This window comes from Hyperoodon ampullatus (assembly GCF_949752795.1).
Source record: "Hyperoodon ampullatus genome assembly, chromosome: 3".
In the NCBI taxonomy this organism is placed as follows: Eukaryota; Metazoa; Chordata; class Mammalia; order Artiodactyla; family Ziphiidae; genus Hyperoodon; species Hyperoodon ampullatus.
The window spans coordinates 178524888-178544388 of record NC_136916.1 but is presented as its reverse complement, the minus strand read 5'-3'; the positions used below and the strand labels follow the sequence as shown (position 1 = coordinate 178544388).

Sequence of the window (19501 nt, the reverse complement as noted above, 5' to 3'; positions counted from 1 at the left end):
CTGGATGGACGCCGAGCACCCCCACCTGGCCCCCCTGCAGCACCAGCAGCACCCCCAAGGCTACAAGGACAGGTCAGTGGCAGAGAAGGGCCAACCTGGAATAGTCCAGGCCCTCGCCAGGCACTGTGCTAGCGCACCACACCCTGCCACCTGCCTTGCATCTGCCTATAGGGCAGGAACTCCTATGCATCCCTCAGAACCCAGTCCGGCCAGCCCTCTCCTTCTCCAGGCCACTCTTTGTGCCTGCCCTGGCCTCCCCCAGCCCTCAGACCTCCCCCAGCTTCCCCCAGTCTACATAGTGCTGCCCACTCACAGAGAAACAAGGCCAGGCTCAACTACCCAGCACCATATTCTCCCATCCCCCAAGCTTGCATGAGCACCTAGTGCTCAGGAATCAGGAGGCTCCGGAGGGAGCCTCTATGCCTGCCCGGTCTCCAGGTCCACGGCACCTTGCCTGGCACATAGTAGGTGTTCAATAAATCTGTCCTCCAGGAGCACAAGGCGTGGCAGGGACACGCGGGGCTCACGGCCAGGAGGTGGGCCCTGTGCCCCAGGGCGGGGGGGTGTGCTGCAGGAACAGAGGGGCACCCGCTCACAGGGAACATTCCACAAGGTGGGTGGGTGGAGGGTCAGCCAGGCCTAGACCTGGGCAACGGGAACCGACGCTGCTTCTCCTCCAGGCAGCTGTGGAGCTCAAGGCAAACGTGAGTGACATGGGGCAGCCAAGGTCCCCCACAGCCTGGACGCTGCCTGCTTCCCCTGCGGCCTTACACGCACGTGACGTGCGATGCTCCCTCACCTCAAACGTCAGTCCCCTTTCCGCCACTTAACATATGTGCTCCCCATGAGAGATCTAAACTCCTTTGCCGAGCAGAGCGGTGGAGGACAGGACTGATGTTAAAAGCTGCATCACCCACAGGGCCTGGCCTGGGTCTGGCTGAGCAACCCCCTGTGAGCAGCGCACGGACGGGGGCTCCCGGGGGCCGGGGAAGGGCTCATCCCCGCAACACCCCTGGTACCCGCTGCTCCAACTGGCCCAAGGCAGGGCCCACATCCAGCGGCCCAGGCTGGCCCGGCTACGCTGGCCAGCAAGGCCGCCTGGACGGCAGGGGACAGGGCTGTGAGGTCACGGCCCCACACGGCCCTCCACCCACTCCCGCGGGGCCAAGCATCCCACCTCCCACGCTGGCATCTCTGCCTTCAGCCAGAACGTCCGGCCCCACCAGCAACGGTGCAGGCCACCCAGCCTGTCTACGGCCGGCCGAGCCCCACACTGACCTGTCGGGGGTCCCGCACGCACCTCGGCTCCGCCGGCCCACGAGCTGCCGAGACCCGGCTCCAGCCACCGGGAGGCCGCTGCCGATTCCTGCCAGAAGCAGAGCCCAGACGCGCCAAAAGAAGTCGAGGGGGAGGGCGGCGGGAGGGAAGACCACGACACGACACAACACGGGGACAGCAGATGGTGGGGGGGCGCGGGCGGGGGTGGGCGGGCGGCCAAACAGAAAACGCGATGGAGGCGCCACAGCAGCAAGGAAAGAAAAGCATGAAGAGAGGAGAGCGTAAGGAGGGCCCACCGTCCCGGGAGGCCCCTGCAGGAGGCTCCAGATCTCTCTACAGGGTGCCCACGACGGGGCGCCAGGGTGCCAAAGAGCACGGTTTGGGGAACACCAAGCTAACCCACTCCTTAGGAACCCTCTGGGCCTGCATTCCGCACCTGCAAGACCGTGGCCCGTGAAGGACAGCATTCCCCAGCTCCTCAGGATAAACACCTCTCCGGGGGCCATTTCGCACCCAGAGGAAAGGTGGGGAGGCAGAGGACGGGGTGGCCAAGGGGCGGCCAGAGCTGCAGGGGGCACGGGTGGCATCGTCCTCTGGGCGTGTGCCGGGCCCCCTCAAAGCTCTGCCCGATCACCCAGAGGGCCCCGGGCTGGGACGGTCCTAGCCTCTGCAGGTGCCTTGTCCCGCCCCCATGTCACAGAAGCACCTCACATGGAAGTGGGGGGCCATCTGTCCAACTTCCACTCCACGGGTAGGTAAACTGAGGCCCAGAGGGGGTACCAGCAACGGGTTAGCCAGGTCAGAGAGACAAAGTTCCCTCCATCCCACACCGTTTCGGCCTTGTCCCCGAGGACAGGTGAGCACCCATCAGGGACCCCTGCCAGGGTTCACGGGAAGGTGGGGGGAGGCAAGCAGGCGGGCACAGAGGCAGCAGGAGCCAGGTCCCCAAGCCGGGGCCACCCAGCCTCCATGGACAGAGGGAAATCCTGGCTCCACCAAAAATGACCTCACCTCCCACTCAAAGCAGCGTGCAGCACCTCCTCCCGGAAGCCCTCCACCCTCCCTGTCCAGGCCGAGCCTCCGCTGCCCCAGCCCCTGCGGCAGGCTGGGAACCCTCTGCTCCAGGTCCTCCTCCACGAACTGTGGGGCCCTGGGTAGGGCCCGGCCCGTGTCTACAAGACTAGGGAAGGTTCGCACAGGCTCTGCTAGCCTGGACCCAAGGTGGCTGCACCCTTCACCCAGTTACTCAGTCCCGCCCTCGGCCGCCCCAGGCGGTGCTACCTCTAGCCTACCGTGGGGTCAGGAGGCCAAAGCCTCAATCTCTTGGCATCAGGCTGTAAAATGAGTGCAGATGTCCTGTGAACATCTGACGGGGCCCTGCCGACATGGGGGAGACATCACAGTTCACAGCTGTGTCCCCGTGGAGCAGGCCAGGGCCGAGCACCTGGGGTGGCCCACGGGCACCTCCATCCCCCACGGCGGCAGAAGTGCCTCTGCCTGACACAGTCTGGAAAGCAACTGCCCGACTGTCCCGCTGGGCGGCTCCCACTGTCGGGAATCATCACTGGACACTCCGGAGGTGAGTGACCCGGAAAGGGCTGAGCTCTGTGCTCTGGACGGGGAAGTGGGCTGCAGTCTCCACAACAGCGTGGCTGGCTGAGGGCTGCTCCGTCCGGACACTAGATAGCCATGCGCACAGAATGACCCCCGGCAGCCCATGGGGCAGGCTCCCAGCCACAGCGCCTAGAACACACCAGGCCCTCTCCGCCCACCTCGCCCGCCCAGATCCAAGTCTGCCTAGAGACCATGGCACCCAGGGCCGCTGATGGGCTGTGGTGGAGATTCACGGCACGTCTCTCCAGAAGTATTTAATTCTAGAGCCTAACGTGCAGTATTTCAACATTCCAGGGCCACCTCTCATGATCAATACCCGGTTCAGGGGAAATTACCTCATCTGAGTCCAAAAGTTCTATTTATGGTTCTAATAATCTCTCTATTGATCGCCAGGACTGTTGTCTAATTATAAATCCACTCCCACCCGCCCTGAACGCAATCAATGCACACATAAAACCAACAGGGAGCCTTAAATGCTCACATTTTATGGTGTGCAGGCCGCCGGTGGGGCTGCCCAGCTAGAGGCCAGTGACGCCACCAAAGCGCAGGGAGGCTGCACCAAGGCGCTGTGCCATCCCGCCCTCTCCCACCTCCGCTCACCCCACGCCTCCACCTCCTGGAGCCCTCAGAGCGGCAGCCAAGCCCTCTCTCCACCTGCAGGACTGCGTTCAGCTCCCTCCCAGGTAAGGAGCCCCCTGGCTATTCCCAGCAGCCTCCTCTGCCCCCATACACTTCTCGCTGGGCCCACCATCTCTGGCACTTCCCTCCAGGCCCAGCTCAATGCCACCTCCTCCAGGAAGCCGCCCAGCTCTCTCGAGCCCCTCGGCACATTCCTCCCGGGCAGCCCAGCTCTCAGACCAGGAGGCACCGTGGGACTGGCACGGCAGAGGCTGGCCTCCCTCTTCTTGGCCTCACTCAGGACTTAACAAATGCAGGAGTCGGAAGCAGTGAGGCCACACCCAGGGTGCGTTGTCACACCAACTAGAGGCTAGTTCAGACCAGAAGTTCTTCCTGGGAGCCCCCTGTGTACCCCAGGCTACTGAGGGCCAGGGAGGCCCCAAGGACAGGGCAGCCTCGGGCAGACCAGCTCCAGCAGCAAGTCACAGCGGGCCAGCTCCCAGCAAGGGCAGGGCCTCGCCAAGGGCCACCCTGGGGGCGGCAACGTCCTGCCAGCACGTCTCAGTGCCTTCAGAGGGGCCAGCAAGCCCAGAGGCGGGGGCAGGGTGGGGGTCAGTCCCGCCCGGGGGCTGTACGGACTTTGCCCCAAGAGCTGGGGGCCCTCCTCGTGCCTCCATGTCCCACAGCCCCACAGGGCACGGAGACCCCAGGAGACGTCTGCCTCGTGTTCTATTTCAGAGACACTTGCTGGGCGAGTTGGTGCGGCTGGCGCTGTGGCGACTGGAAAGGCTTTCACAGCCACCTACCCGTCTCCCTGCCCCTGGGGCTCCACGCGGGGCGGACGATACAGCCACAAACACTTGTGCCACACCGCCACCTGCTCCATGCCGGGCGCGACCCCACCGCCAGCTCTGTCTCCCAGTAAGGCCTCCCCACCTCCATGCACACAGACCAGTCCCTCTGCTTACAGGGTCCCTTCTACTTTGTCGCCTGGTGAGCCCCTATTCCGGGCACGGCTGGGCCCCCAGGAGAAGGCACCCAACCCCACCATGTCGTGCAGGGCTTGGGCCTCCTGGGGAAAGGCCCTGCCGGTGCCTAGCACACCTAGTCCCATGTACCACCGAACTCAAAGCAACTCCCTCCAGCGTCCCAGGAAACCCCCAATCCAAAAACCCACCCTCTCCCGACCCCCCTACCCTGGTACGCCTTCTCTTAGAAGGAAGACTGTGGGGACACAGAGGACACTTGGGAGAAACTCCCACCAGCGAAGCCCTGTGACCAAGGCGGGGCCGGGCCCCCAGCTCCGCCCTCCGGAGCTGGGGTCATCTCAGGCCGCGGGGCCCTCCCTGAGCACACCCAGCCCAGGTCCGGGGCACCCCCGGCACCCCTGGTGCCCAGAGCTGGTTCCACGGAAGCTATGCCACTGCTGTGGGTGACAATCTGGTGGGCCTGAGGAGGGGAGCCCCAGAGCGGGGAGGGGGGTATCCCGCAGTCACCCAAAAAGAGGCGGCTCCTGAGAAACCAGGCCCCGTGTAAGCGGGAACGGGGTCCCCACCACCTGCAGGCCCCCCGCTACCCTCCAGGTTCTGTCACCTGTCCACGGGGCAGGGCTGTGTCACCCAGGGCTGCTGCGCTCCAGGCAGGAGAGCCTGGACGGGGAGTCACCAGGAGATGTTGGATGATGGCCTGATCTTGTCCCAGCAGCCCACAGGGCCCTTCCATCAGCCCACGGCGCCACGCGTGCTCTGAGAGTGGCCAAACCGTCCCCAACCACAGGGCTGTGCCAGGTGGAAGCGATGCTCCAGGGTGGGTACACAAGAGGACCCTGCCCCCCAGTGACCTTGTAGGCTGACTTGACGAGGGCCTTGGGAATGTCTGGGGCCTCCTCCAAAAGGCACAGCCCCCCTGCTCTAGGGGAGCCGTGCTACAGGGCACCCACTGAGCTGGGCACTCAGCCCCGGAGAGCACCCAGCCCTGACCAGCTGTAAGCGTCCTGCCTGGTATCCCAGGGGGCCCACAGTCCACTGTGCCCCGGGCACTCACCAGGCACGTCGGTGGCAGGAAGCTGTTGACCCTCGAGACGCTCCACATGCCCTCTAGGCATTGCTGGGCCTGGATGGTGACTGTGCTCAGTGCCCCGCCAAGGCCGGCGGGTGCCACTGACACCTGGACGCTGGGCCCGGACGGCCAGCCCAGCCCCTTCCTCCGGTCTGGCCCCACTCGGCCCAGCTGCCGCCCCACCGGGCCCACCGGCGCCGGTCCATCCCTCGGGCTGGCGGCGGCACCGGGGCTGGGAGGCATGAGTCCGGGGCCTCCATGGGGGGCGTCCGGGTCCTCGCGGCTGGCGGGCGCCTGCAGCAGCCGCAGAGCCTCCCGTGTGAGCTGGGTCAGGTGCGTGGTACAGACGTCACAGCGGCGCTCAGCCTCCGGGCGACACGCAGGCACCTCGTCAAGAAGCAGAGCGGAGAGGCATGGGTCCTGGGGGAACAGGGGACAAAGGGACAAAGGGATCAGTGCCTGGGTGCCAGGACTCACCGCCTGGTCCTCACGTCCACAGCGCCAGGCCAGCGTGCATGGCGGCCGCTGCACCATCCTCAGCTGACTAAAAAGCCCCGAACGGTGCCGTCGGCACACACCCAGCAGGAAATAACCACCGGGGCTTGAGAGTGAGGCTCGCGGTGCCCTTGACAACTGCCCAGCTCCTCCTGCCGTCATCACCACGCTCGCTCACGGCTAACGAGGCATTCGCACGCTCCCCGACGTGCAGCCAGCAGCCAAGGCCAAGGCCGCCCGGCCGAGGAGCAGCCAGGGGGCCGGCAGAACAAGGCATCCCCGGCGGGCTGGGGGCGGCCAGCAGCAGGCCCGGCTGGAAGCAACGTCTATTCCAGAGCCAGTGGAGGTGGGGCTGGGGGGCTGGAGACCCTCCCCCTGCCTTTGCGGCATCTCCGGCCCTGATCCACAGGGCCGAGCTGGCAATTCCAAGTCCACGGGAAGACAGAGGCCGAGCGCGGCCAACAGAGACACGAGGCAAGGCTCGATGGCCTCCACGCTCCATCCCAGGCATGGACTTGGTCCCTGCAGCCCACCCCCTGCCCCGCACTGAGGGGGACACACGGGTCTAACTGCAAGCCTGGTAACCAGAGAGGGCTAAGAACAGGAGCCAGGGGAGCCCAGAGGAGGCCCTCGCCTAGCCTGGAGGTCAGGGAGGGCTTCCTGGAGGAGGTGACATCTCTGGAAGAAAGAAGAGGAGGAGGGAGCCAATCCTCAGAAGGAAACTCACTGGAGGGAAGCTATTAAGAGCCCCATTCCCAAGGCCCAGCCCCTGCACCTCGACCCCCAACCAGGCTCTGCCTCAGACCCTCCCTGGGGCAGCCCCGCAGGGCTCCGGGTCTGTGCTGGGACCAGCCCCTCAGCATCCTTGCCCCTTCCCCGAGGGGCAAGCCCCAACCACAGGCGCCTGGCTGGGACATCCCCTCAGCAGGGCATGAGCCCAGCCCGGCTGTGGCTGTGACCACCCAGGACTTTCCCAGTGCCACCTGACAGAGCAAGCCCCAAATGCGGGCCTGGGTCTCCAATTCGGCCAGCTGGTGGACTCGGCCGGCCCCATCCCTCCCCGTCACCACAGCCTGGACCCGCTGCAAATCTGCAGAGCCGGGGCCTTCCCCCCTCCCTGGCCACACTTCTCCCAAAAGGTTCTAGGCAAGGCCTGGCTCCAGTCCAGCCACCCTCTTGGCCAAAAAGGGACCACGACCTCCCCAAACCCTCAGATGCAGAAGCCGTAAGCACCATGCAGAAGGGGGTGCCTCATTCATCCCAGCAGGGTTCCCCGAGCCTGACCTGTGGCCAGCCTGACCAGTGTCCACAGACGCCTGGGAGGGCTCCAGGGGGTGACAGCTGAGACAGAGTGGCCTTGTCACGAAAGTACACTCTGCTGGTCCAGCATCAGCAGGCCATCGCTCTGCTTCTGTGTCCCCAGGACATGCAGACCTCGGAGATATTTCAGTTTCGGTCCAGATCACCGCAATAAAGGGAGTATTGAAATAAAGCGAGTCACATGAGTTTTTTGGTTTCCCAATTATACGAGCTATGTTTACACCGCACTGTAATCTGTTCGGCGCGCAACAGCATTGTGTCTAAAAAAAAACCAATTTAACGTTAAAAAACAGCACGGATTTAAAAATGACGCTGTCAGAAAAACAGCGCTGACAGACTCGCTGGACACAGCGTTGCCACAAGGCCTCGGCTCGCAGAAAACATCGCACCTGTGAAGCGCAGTAAAGCAAAGCACGTCCAACCGGGTGTGCCTGCGCCGCCCCACGCTCCCGGCACGCTCGGCCATCGAGCTGCCCCCTCACGTGCCCCCGGACAGGCCTGGTCGAACGACAGCGTGACCCCAGCCAGTCCAGGCCTTGCCAGCTACCTGATTTACGGGCCGCTCCGGAAGGCCTGGCTTTTCTCCAGCTGGGGCTGGCGGGCCCCAGAGCCTCGGAAGCGCCCGGAATATCTGGTCCCAATCAGCGACACCACCCCCGCCTGCTGCTCCCCCGTGGGGCCCCGGGGAGGCCCGGAAACGCCGCGGGGACCCCACTCGTGTTGCCCGTGGGCCACAGATGGAATCCAGACGGCGGCCCAGCCACGCCTGGCTCACACGGGCCGGCTGTCACTCCATCCCCCACCCCCAACCCTGCCAGTTTTCCAGGCCCGGCCCTGATGACTCTGGTTTTTCCACTCAGCGGGAGACAGCTAATGGTGGGCTGGTGAGAGGGCAAGGGAGGGCGGCCCGCTAGAGCCATTAACCGACTTGAAAGGCGGCCCAGACCCCGCCCGGCCCAGGCCCAGCTGCCCATTGTTCTAGGGCCTCCGCTTCTGGGGAACCCTGGCATCCCCTCCACGGCCTGCACAGGAGGAGGCAGGAGGCAAGTGGGAAGCGCAGGGCATGGGGGGCTGCTAACGGCCCTGGGCCCGCACCAGACCCCCACTGCGCGGCCACGGCAGCCCCCAGCCCGAGCCCCGCCCCCAGCCGGTCCCGAGGAATTCAGGTGGGGCGCCAGGGAGGCCCCAGCAGCCCCAGGCCTCAGGCTCTGAGCATCAAAGCCCCACGTGGGAACCACAGGGGTCTGCTCTGGTGGGGAGAGAGCCCCCCAAGCTCAAGCACCCCCCGCACAGGGAGACAAGCCCAGGGCTGCCCGGTCACCTGCTCGGTGAGCCAACTGCAGGGGTTTCTGCGCTCATGGCGCCCCCACAAGTCCTGCTTCACAAGTTCCCAGGAGGGCCAGGCCCAACACACCCGGGCCCACCCCATGGCTATAGCCCCCTTGAGGGGCCAGGCACCCCCTTGCAGCGCTAGCAGCCGAGCCCACCCCTTGGGGGACCCTCACATCATCACTGCCGAAGGCCTGGCCGATCCCCCGGGCCTCGAGGGGCTCCTGGCGTGGGGCAGGCCCGTCTCTCCAACCTCCGTCTCCTGTCACACACGTGAGATGGCGAAGGCCAACAGGAGGAGGGACCGGCCTGGGGTGACCACACAGAGAGCCCAGTGGACCCTGAGCCCCTCAGGCCAGGCAGCAGCGGCGGGGCCAGCGCAGGGGCCAAAGCGGCTGCTCGGGAGGCAGCTGGGCCACTGAGCAGCCTGGGACAGTCACTGCACGCTGGTCACTCAGAACCACAGCCCACACTGGGGGGACCGGCCTGGGGACCGCAAGCTTTGGGCAGGACAGGCCTAGAGCCGGGATCCCCGCCCCCCGCACCCTGGCCCAGCGCTCAGGGCTCCAGGGAGGGGGTTTCTCCTGGGAGCTGGCATGGGCCACCCCCAGGACGGGCACCCTGGACCCCAGAAGGTGAGGGGTGACGGCACCTTCCACACCACCTGCCGACCCCTGGGCAGCCCTCAGGGAGACAAAGGCCCCTCCCCACTCCTCAGCCACCCCTTCCCCCAGTGCAGCCAATAATCCTCAGACCCCAGCACGGGGTGGGGAGCTGGGGGAGGCCTGGGCAGAGCAGCCCTCCCTCCCCTGGGCCTGGTCTCCTCTCCCAGCCCTGGGGCAGCTCCTGGCAGCTCCAGGGTCCACAGGCCCAAGTTCCAGAATCTTAACCCCTGAAAGCCCCGGCCACCGTGCAGCCTGGCACCCACCCCTCCCCTCCGGAGCCCAGCAACTTCAGAAAGACAGTAGTTTTCCTGCTGCAAAATATTACTTTTAGTTTCCTCTTCGTGGCCTAATTAAACAGATATTTCACTTGCATTGGAAAATGTTTTTCTTAATTTGATTCAATTGAGCATTGCGTACCAGCTACCCTGCATGCTGCCTGGCTTTCAGGGAGCTTCCCCGCACTTAAAAATGATGACTTCTCCTTCTTCGCTTTGTTTCTGGGTCTCCACGTTGCTTTAAGTAATCTTTCCATTTGCTCCTGTGAGGGAGTCCTGGAGGGGGCCGCGCTGCCCCACCATCACCACCAGGAGAGGCTTCCCCAGCCCGGCCAGCCAGGCCGCCCCGCAGGGCAGGAGGGGAGATGACCAGGAGCCCCCCACCCCACCGCCACAGATGCCCCCCTGGGAGGGGGTGGGAAGGGGCTCTACTCCCCAATTCAGAAAAGACCCCAGGCCGCAGGGCTATGAGGCGACCCTCTCTGAGCCCCCATCACCCCGTCGTTTAAAAGGGGGCCCTGGCACCCACTGGCAGGGCGGCTAGGAGAGCACACGGGCCCAGAGGCCAGACACACGGTCAGGCTCGAAAAGCAGGCGCTGAGCAAGGTCCCACCCGCCACAGCTCCCTCCACCCCGTCCTCCCTTCTCTCCACAAACAAAGCAGCTGGGCCGTGACCCCGCGTGGCCCCCTTTTCCGGAGTTGACAACAGGTCCAGGAAGGGACCCCTGGCTGCCGGGCCGGGCGCTGCCCTCCCAGGCTCTGCTGTCGAGGACATTCCCAGGTCGCGTGCGGCCGGCTCGGTTTCCAGCCACACCGCAGCCATCCCAGGCCCTCCCTCCCTCCCTCCCACCCAGCCAGAGCCTCACCAGGGGCCCAGCCCCCAGCCCCAGGCCCCACCACCTGCTGGGTCCAGTGGGATGCCTGGAGACCCAAACCCGACCCTCCCTCTGCCAGCCAGGCTGCCAGAGACCACCCCGGCCTGCAGGCCTGCAGCTCTGAGGCCCCAAGCTGACACAGGGGGAGGGGCAGGGGGGCCGCAGCCTGGCCCACCCAGCGCTGCCCGGCACCCATCCCCAAGGCTCTGTGCCAGGCGCCAGCCAGCTGGCCAGCTCGGGGCACACACTAGCTCATTGAGACCTCCTCCCCTCAATGGCCTCCCTATCCTCCACACGAGGCCACACAAGGCTGGCGGGGGCCCCGGGGGGCTAAAGGCCAGACAGGCAGGACGGCCTCAGCGGGTGAGGATGGTGGAGAAGCCGCTCCATCAGGACACCCGCCGCAGGGTGGGAGGGGGTGCCTGGAGCCCAGCCAGACATGACCTTCAGTCTGACTGTCCACCTCTGGATGCGAGCACAGCCTGTGGACCTCAGTTTCCTCATCTGGACAACGGGCCGTGGCGGATCGCACCCCGCAAGCCCAGCCATGGCCAGGGCCCCCAATGCCACTCGGGGGGCTCGGAGCCCCGGCAAAAGGGGCAGGTGCAGAAGCCGAATGGGGCCCCTGCCCCCAGGTGGCCCCAGATACCGTGTTCTCCTGCACACAGGGCCACCCCCGCCCGTCAGGCCCTCCGACAAGGCTGCCAGCAGAGCCCGGAACTACGGCTCTTTATCAGAGGGCTTCCCAGGACACCCTAGGCCCCACTTCTACTCCAGGGCTGGAGCGCAACTGCACTCCACCCCCCCTCCCGACCTTCGACCTCATCCTGCTTTCCCCTTGTCAGCCTACAGGGCACCCAAGACGCAGGCTCCACGTGTGCTCCGGGCATCCCCATCCTTGAGCTCTTGACGCCCCGCCCCTGGAGACCCTCACCCCACCTCTGAGCTAATTCCAGCCCAGATCAAATACCATCTCCTCCAGGAGGTCCTCCTGGGTGCCCCTCTCCAGAGCCCTCCCTCCCAGAGCACTTTGGTCAAGAGCACAGACTTCAGAGGCGGAGAAGCCAGGGTGCGTGGCCTCGGGCAAGTCACTCACACCCGGGTGTCCGCTATTGCCTCCCCTGGCGCACGGGGTGGTGGAGCTAAGCACATAATTCCCAGAGGCCTGCTCCCTGGTGACTGGTTTTGAACAGGCCAAGTATGTGGGGCTGGCGGGGATTCCAGGAAGCAAAACTGGGCTGTGGCCTTGCACCGAGGCTGTGTGGGGGAGGATGGGGACGGGGAGCCTAGGACGGGACAGTTAGGAAGGAGTCGACCCTGCAGCCCACACCCCCGCACAGGGCACGGGGCAGGGCAGGCGCCCGGCACGCTCCACCCGGAAACAGAGGGAGTTGCGCAGGCTAGCATCCATCACACGGGATCAGAGGTGAATATACACGGCGGTGTAAGGACATCCACCCGAGGTGGACACAGCAGCCTGTCACTGGGCCGTGTAGGACCATAAATCCGCCAGCCCCAGGCACCCAGCTGAGCCCACCCACCCCTGCCCCAGCCCAGCGCCCACAGCCGAAGCCTGGGATGCTGCCCAGGGTGGGCAGGGACCAGACCAGATGAGTCCGGGGAGTCCTCCGAGGAGCCCTGCAGTCCACGTGGGTCCCTCGGCCACAAAACGTAGCACCAGAAGCGAAAGCGCCCCTTCACCCGGAGGGGTCCAGAGTGTCTACTCAGCCCAAGGACACTGTTCCCAGACAGGGCAGCTGAGGCCCTGCCAAGAAGCGACCATGCCACAGGAGCTGGGGCCACAGGAGCTGGGGCCACAGGAGCTGGGGCCACAAGAGGTGGGGAGAGAGGCTTGTCCGCCACACGTCCACCCAGCGGGAAGGGAGATCATGGGGCTCAGAGGTCAGGGCTCAGGGGTGGATGACCAGAGAGCGGCTCCCAGAAGCTCCCAGCCAGCCCAGACTGGCTGCTTCCAGAAACCTGACAGGGGACAGCCTGGCCCTGAATGCCACCCCCCACCGCAGGGGTTCCCCGTCCCCAGGAAGCAGACAAGTGGACGGAGGCCAGACGCACTGAGGGACACTCGATCCACTTCTATCCTGTTTATTTATTCATACCCCGCACCTTCTTGCACAAAAACTGCGGTGGCTTCCAGGAACTACTCGACATAAATTGGAAGTAAAACCACGTGGCTAGAGACAGTCATGTTAGAGCAGCTAGGAACGATCAGTTCCCACAGACGTGTGAGAAAGGGCCCATGCGGTTGGCGGAAGCTGAAGACTGCATTTGCTGTGAGCTTCCTGGCAGGCAAAGGAAAAAGGAAACTAGACTTTCCTTGTCATTCAAGACAACAACCAGCTCTTCCAACTGCCAAGTAAACGATCCCTTCAGAACACTCGAGGGAGCCTTGAGAAGGCCCCAGACCCCCTCCTTTAAGCCATGCCAGACCAAGACAAGCCCCCGGCAAGGCACTGAGCAGCCCGAGGTACAGGGGTGACACCCTGACCCTCCCCTTTTCAGTGGAGAGGCAGTGAGGAAAGTCACCACAACTCACTCCCCTGCTCAGCCCCAGTGCTGACTGCAGCTGGACTCCCCTCAAGAAGCTCCCTCCTGAGAGACACAGAGCTCCCTACCCCAGACCCCGGCCGGCCCCCAAAGCCCCATCTCCGCTTCTGGCTGACATTCAGAGGGCAGGTGTTCAGGACCCGAAGCTCAGTCCCGCCCCCACTGCCCACCCTCTCCCCCCGAAACCCCCGACCAGCAAGGACCCAAGACGGGCACACGGATGGGACCAAAGGAAGTTCTCAGGGACAGCAGGGGACACCACCTAGACCACTGGCCACCTAGGGAGGAGGGGGCCAGGGCAGGGTGTGGAGGGGCCGGCCGAGGTCTCGCAGAGGCCAGGTGGCAAGGCAAGGCCGGAGCGGCCTCCTCCCTCCTCCTGCCCAGGCTTGGTCCCCGCAGCCTGATCCGCCCCCTGGCTGAGTCATCAGTCCCCTACCAGCTGGGAGACTGCCCAGCAGCCAGCCCCAGGGAGCACCAGCCCCTCTCACACCTCCCAGCTGCCTCTGGAGCCTGCCAACACCTGGCTCAGCTGGAGAATGCTGCTGACACCAGGTGCCCCGCCCCGGGGAAGCCCCCCAGAAGCTGGTGGAGCTCAGGCCAGGCTCCAAACAGCATGGGGGACAGGGGCCCAGGGACCGTGACCCCAGGTGGCAAATGTCCAGCACCAGCTGGGCCAAGCCCCTGCCCCCCCGGGACCCCACCATGGCACACCAGTATGGTCAGAGCTGGGGGCAGTGGGGACAGACCACGCAGGCTTCCTGGGGGTGGTGACAGAGGCCCACCACTCCTGAGCCAGGCCCCAGAGAGAGATGGGAGTGTCTCCAAGCCTCTAGCCTTAGGAGCCTGGTCACATCACCCCGAGCTGTGCCCGGGGTGAGCCCACAGCCTCCCGGCAGCCTTCAGACTCGCTGTCCAGCTTGGCGAAAAACACGAACCAGTGCTGGGGCTGCATGGGTGGGCAGTGGTTCTGGAATTCGCAGGGTGGGGGAGGACGAGACCCCCCTGCCCGGGTGAGCGAGAGATTCGCAAGATCGAAAGGAGAGGTGATCACTTTCCCCACCTGAGCACTAATCAATTCAGTGCCGTATTGACACGTGGAAGTCACGGGTTCCAGAAGAGTCACCACCTCCACGCGACGCATCTGGGCGGCAGCTGGAGCAGATCCCCGAGCAGGATCCCTGCCCCCCACGGCTGCAAGGGGCTGGGGAACGCCATCCTCCACAAGGGCCTCATATGGGGCGGTGGGGAGAGCCAAGATCCAGTCCAGCAGCCCTCGGGGTGAACACAGCAGGGCGTGGGAGGCAAGATCTGGTCACTCAGTCATTCGACAAACGTTTCTGGGTGATCCAGACCCCGTGCCAGCCCTGACAGAGCTCCTGGCCTGGGGGTAGCACACTGGCCACAGAGACCACACAGTGGTCATGAAGTGTGGGAAGGGCTGAGAAAAGGCGGGGCCAGGTGGCAGCAGGGGTAGCCTCGGGGAGGACGGTGGAGATATGGGGGAGGGAAAGCTCAGGGGAGGGGACGGGAGGGGAGGAGAGGTTCACTGCACATGGGAGGGCCACCAGGCTCTGTGCCAGGAGCTCAAAGTGAGGCCACTCAGTGAGGTCTGAGTCCCCCACCACCGTCAGCTGCCCAAGCGGGGCTCAGGGCAACTCAGGCTGTGCGGTTCCACCAAATGAGTATGGGGCGGGGGGTGGGGGAGAAGTCTGCCACAGGGGCACGCGGTGGGGGGAGTCTGCCACAGGGGCACGCGGTGGGGGGAGTCTGCCAAAGGGGCACGCGGTGGGGGGAGTCTGCCAAAGGGGCACGCGGTGGGGGGAGTCTGCCAAAGGGGCACGCGGTGGGGGGAGTCTGCCAAAGGGGCACGCGGTGGGGGGAGTCTGCCAAAGGGGCACGCGGTGGGGGGAGTCTGCCAAAGGGGCACGCGGTGGGGGGAATCTGCCACAGGGGCACGCGGTGGGGGGAGTCTGCCAAAGGGGCGCTGTGGCAGACCACCATGCAATGCAGAAGCGGCCCCGTGCCCAGGGGCTGTGCCTGTCGGGGGGCCTCGGTCTGGCCTCAGTCTGGCAGGGCCCAGCTGGACAGCAGGACCCAGGACTGGCCAGGGACCCTCCTGAGGGCCCCACGGTTCAGAGAGTCCCCTCTGGCTGCCCTGAGGCTGGGCAGCTGTGGGTGGGCTGGGCCGGGGGACAATGAAAGGGGCCTGCAGGAACTTGGTGACCAGTTTGCCGGGGAAGGCTGGGGCCTCAGGTTCTGACTCGGGGGATGGAGTGGCCAGTGCTAAGCTGGAGGGCGCTCAGTCGTGGAGGAGAGGAAGGCCTGGCTTTGGTCCCTGGGTGGGGGGTTCTGGGAGCTCCCAGCAGAGGCCTCTCGGAGGCACGGGCAGGGAGAGAAGAGCAGGGAACTGGCAGGACCGCCCGGGGAGGCTGGGGCAGGGGGAGGGGGTCTGGGGAGCAGCAGGGCATCTGCAGCGGGGCCCACGGGAGGAGCGGCCCACGGAGGCCACAGGACAGTCCGAAGGGCATGCTCCAGGCCACGCAGGCGTCCGACGGGGTCACTCAGAGACAAGGCCCTGGACCCTGGTGAGAGCAGAGGTGGCTCCGGGGAGGCCCAGAGGCCCCAGCCTGGCATCCCCTCCACAGCCCGGCCCACCGCCCCTCTCAATTCAGGCAGGATGGTCTCTGGGCTCCAAGCTGGGCAGGCAGAGCATGTTCCCTCCGGCCCCCAGGGACATTGGGGCTCAAAAGCAGGGGGCACAGTCCTATCTGCTCCGCATGGATGAGGTCCCTGGGCGGGAACCACGGTCATCCTCACTGCCCAGGTGGGGAAACTGAGGCAGGCGCAGGGAGAAGGGAGCAGAGGCAGCAAGGGAGAGGCGGGCCCTCCACCCAGGCCGCCCGCCCACCTCCCATGGGCGCCGAAGACCTGGGCACAGCATGACCCCCGAGCCCACATCCCAGCAAAAGCAACAAGGGCTGAGGCATACGGGCCAGCCTGTGCCAGACGCGGCCCAACACACCTGTGAAAGGGGTGCGAAGGTGGTCCCAGGTACAGAGAGGGAAACCGAGGCCACGAGCTCTCAGCGAAACTGCCCAAGGCCCCACAGCCCGGAGCTGTCAGCTGGCAGGAGGGTGGGCTAGAAGCCAGCGGGGAGTCGAGCCCTGGCAGGGATGCCTCAGGCAGAGGATGGGGTGGCCTTGAAAGATCACGTCCCTCGACCCTTGCAAGCCTCCCTCCCACCTGAGACCAGGCAGGGACCCCAGGGGCAAGAGCCTCTCGGCCAGGCTAGGGTCCCAGCTCCACCCTCACCCCAGGCCATGGGAGCCCAGCAAGCCACCTCCGGTGTGGGGCCTCCCCAGATGCCCCAAGCATGGGACTAAGTGAGATGACAGCCAGCAAAGTTCTCTGTAAACTGTGAAGTGCCGTTCTCACAAAGCTCATCTCCTCACAATGAGAAAGAAGAAAGGCCCCCTAGGGAAAATTCTAGACCACAAACTCTACATTCCAGTGCCTTGTCAGCCTCAGAGCAGAGCCCAGTGCCCCTGGACCATCGGGCCAGACTCCTGGGAGGACCCCCTGGGGCTCACCCAGAGCCGGGCACACACAGGTCCCCCTGGCTGCCCCAGCCTCCCTCCCAAACTAAAAGCAGAAGCAGCTGCACAAGCCCATCCCAGGCACCATCTCCCCAGCCTGCCCTGCAGGAAGCTCTGGGGCAGGCCGGGTGAGGCTGCAGGCTGTGTGCGAATCAGCCTGGGTCACACAGGACAACGACACCCGCCAAGGCCCCAGCCACCTTGTCCCATGTCCCACGGCCCGGGTGGCTCAGCCCAAGGGCCTGAAGCCCCCTTGGGCCCATTCCCACCCTCTCTGGAGAAACAGTGGATGACGGGGCCCTCCCTTCCTCAGGCACAGCACCCTACAGGTTGGACAGCACCCCAGAGGCTACCCCCATCTGACAAAGGAGGAAATGCAGCGGGGGAAGGGGCCAAAGAGATCAGCAAAGCCAGAGACCCTGGTCTGCTGCGTGAACAGGCCGCTGGGGGCCAGGGACAGCTGGGGAAGGGGGTGAGCCCTCACCTGGCACCGAGGGGTACCCAGTGTCAAACGCCAAACTCGAGGAGGCCAGGGGAGGTGGGAGGTGAGAGGTGAGCACTCTGGGGGGTCCAGGGCCTTCCCTGATGTGCTGTGTGCAGGAAAGACCACCGAGACCTCCCAGGTGAGGGACCCCGAATCCACCAGCCACTGGGGTGACCTGCAGCTCTCTCCACCAGGATCCCCTGCCCACCTGCGACCCACCGGTCACATGTCCAGCACCACCAGGCAAAGCCCAGCTCAGTCACTAAAGCCTCTCCTCTCTCTGGCCTCAATTGCCCCTAACGGGGTAGTAAGATGGCCCTGTGGCCCTGTCAGGCCCCCAGGAGTCTAGCCCAGAACACCCTCTCCCGGGGCCGTGAAGGTCTTCTCATGTCTTTTCAACCAGATTCAGGCCATCTGGGGCACAGAGCGTGGCAAGGCTGCACCCTGCTCAGGGCAGCAGATGCGGGAGCGTGCAGCCCCACCCCAGGACGGGCCACAGGTCCCCTCCCCTGACCGCAGAGCGAGGGTGCCCAGGACACAAACCAGACTCACATCCCCACTCCCAATGCCACGGGGAACACCGCTGGACCCCAGGAGGCCAGGGTCTCGCCCAGACCGCAGGGCCTCCTCAGAGAACTATATTTAGATTCAATGGGGATTATGCAGGCTTACTTCCCAGGACAGCTTTCAGAAAGGCTGCAGGTCAGGCGGGAAGGGCTTCCTCTGGAGACCCCCCCACCAGCCCCCAGCTTCCCAGGCTGTGCAAACTTCCAGAGCGCATTGTTCCTGGAACAATGGTCCCCGCTCCTTCCAAGACCAGGGCAAGCCCATTGGCTGCAGAATTCGGCAGAGCCCCCTCCCCTGGCCAACACCTTGGCAGCTGGGGCTGGAGCCTCGGGAACCAGATGGGTGGCCACTGCCTAAAGTGGCAGAGCCCCAGGCTGTGGGCCATACGCACCTCTTATCCATGGCCCTGGGAGGGGACAGGGAGGGCCCCCCCGGGAGGGCCCCCCCCTCACAGCAGCTGGCCCACCCTCTGGCCCTCCAAGCCCTCCTGCCCCAGGTGTGCAGTTTCCAGACACTTGGCTGGGGGCCCGGGTGCCCCAAGGGCGACAACGCACCAAATAACCTCTTGCCGCTGGCAAGGCAGGAGCTGTCCCGCCCGGGGTGGAGGCCCTGCCATCTCCCCCTCTTCTCCCTCTCCCAAACACACACTAGGCTTCCAGCTGTGGGACATCTGCAGCAGAAACGCCCGCCCAGCCCCTCCGATCAGACAGTGGGACCCTCTTAGGATGAAACGCCCCAACTCACACACAAGGTGTTAACAGACGGGAAACCGAGGCCCAGAGAAGGGAAGGGATTGGCACCAAAACCACGGTGGAACCTCGCCTCCCTCCGGGCCCCGAAGACTCCCAAGTTCCAGCCTGGGACCCATCCCAGGGGCCGGCCTGAGGAAGGGTCACTTACCCGGAGGGGTGTCCCGGGCCCGCCGACCAGCTTCCACGCCTGTCGCTTGAGCTCGGCGAGCTTCGTGTGGCAGTGCCGGCACCAGCCGCCTCCACCGGCCGAGTGGCCCTGCTCCGCGCCCGCGCCGGCGCCCTCGGGCGCAGGGCGGCTGCCGCATGGATCCTGTTCGGGCCCGGCGGTCAGCCTCTTGCGGGGGGGCACCTCCAGCAGCTGCAGCGGCTCGCGGGCCGGGCCGCCCTCTGCCACCTGGGGGGGGGGGGGGGTGGGGGCAGAAGGGGACAGTGAGCTTGGGCCGCTGGGCGGCGCCACCCCGGTACCCAGCACCGGAGACTCCAGACCTCTGAGCGACCCAGCCCGAGTGACACACTCGACAAAGTTACGAGCGCTGGGCGCGAACCTGCAGCGCGCCGTGTTCTTCCATCCCGGGAGGTTTTCATCGCCCGCCCCCCCCCAGCAGGAGGCCCGTCGCCACCCGCGCTCCGCTCCAGGCCCGGCCCCCAGGGGGCGCCGCGCACCCTGCCAGTGTGCTCTGCGTCCCGGGCTCGGTCCCGGGCCGTCCGCCGCCCCCCGTCGCCCGCCTCCCTCTCGGGCCCCGCTGCGCGTACCGCGGGCTGCGCCGCACACAGGGGGGCGCCGCGGCTGCCCATGGCCGGGACGCAGGAAGGGCTGGGCCGTCGCTTCGGGGCCACGAGGGCTCTCCAGGGTCGCCGCGGCTACGTGATCCGGCCTGCGGACGCCCCCATGGCCCGGCCGGCCGCTCCGAAGTTCGCGGCGCAGGCAAGTGGCGGAGAGCGCGGTGGCTGCGGCGGCGAGCGCGCTCGGAAACGAGGGCGGGGCCGGGGGCTCCGGGGGCGGGGAGGG

The 19501-nt window shown here is 65.7% G+C and overlaps 1 protein-coding gene across 2 annotated transcripts in view; it reads right to left on the bottom strand.

The window, feature by feature from the left end:
• Positions 1 to 19287, bottom strand: part of KIF26A (kinesin family member 26A) — a gene marked incomplete at both ends in the record, with an annotated part of 39445 nt that extends 20158 nt beyond the window's left edge. For both annotated transcript variants that reach the window (XM_079699775.1, XM_079699776.1), the window contains 3 exons: positions 5554 to 5988; positions 18641 to 18886; positions 19246 to 19287. In XM_079699775.1, coding sequence (XP_079555901.1) covers positions 5554 to 5988; positions 18641 to 18886; positions 19246 to 19287 — 723 coding nt within the window. The remainder of the gene's footprint in view (positions 1 to 5553; positions 5989 to 18640; positions 18887 to 19245) is intronic.
• Positions 19288 to 19501: the final 214 nt, after the last annotated feature.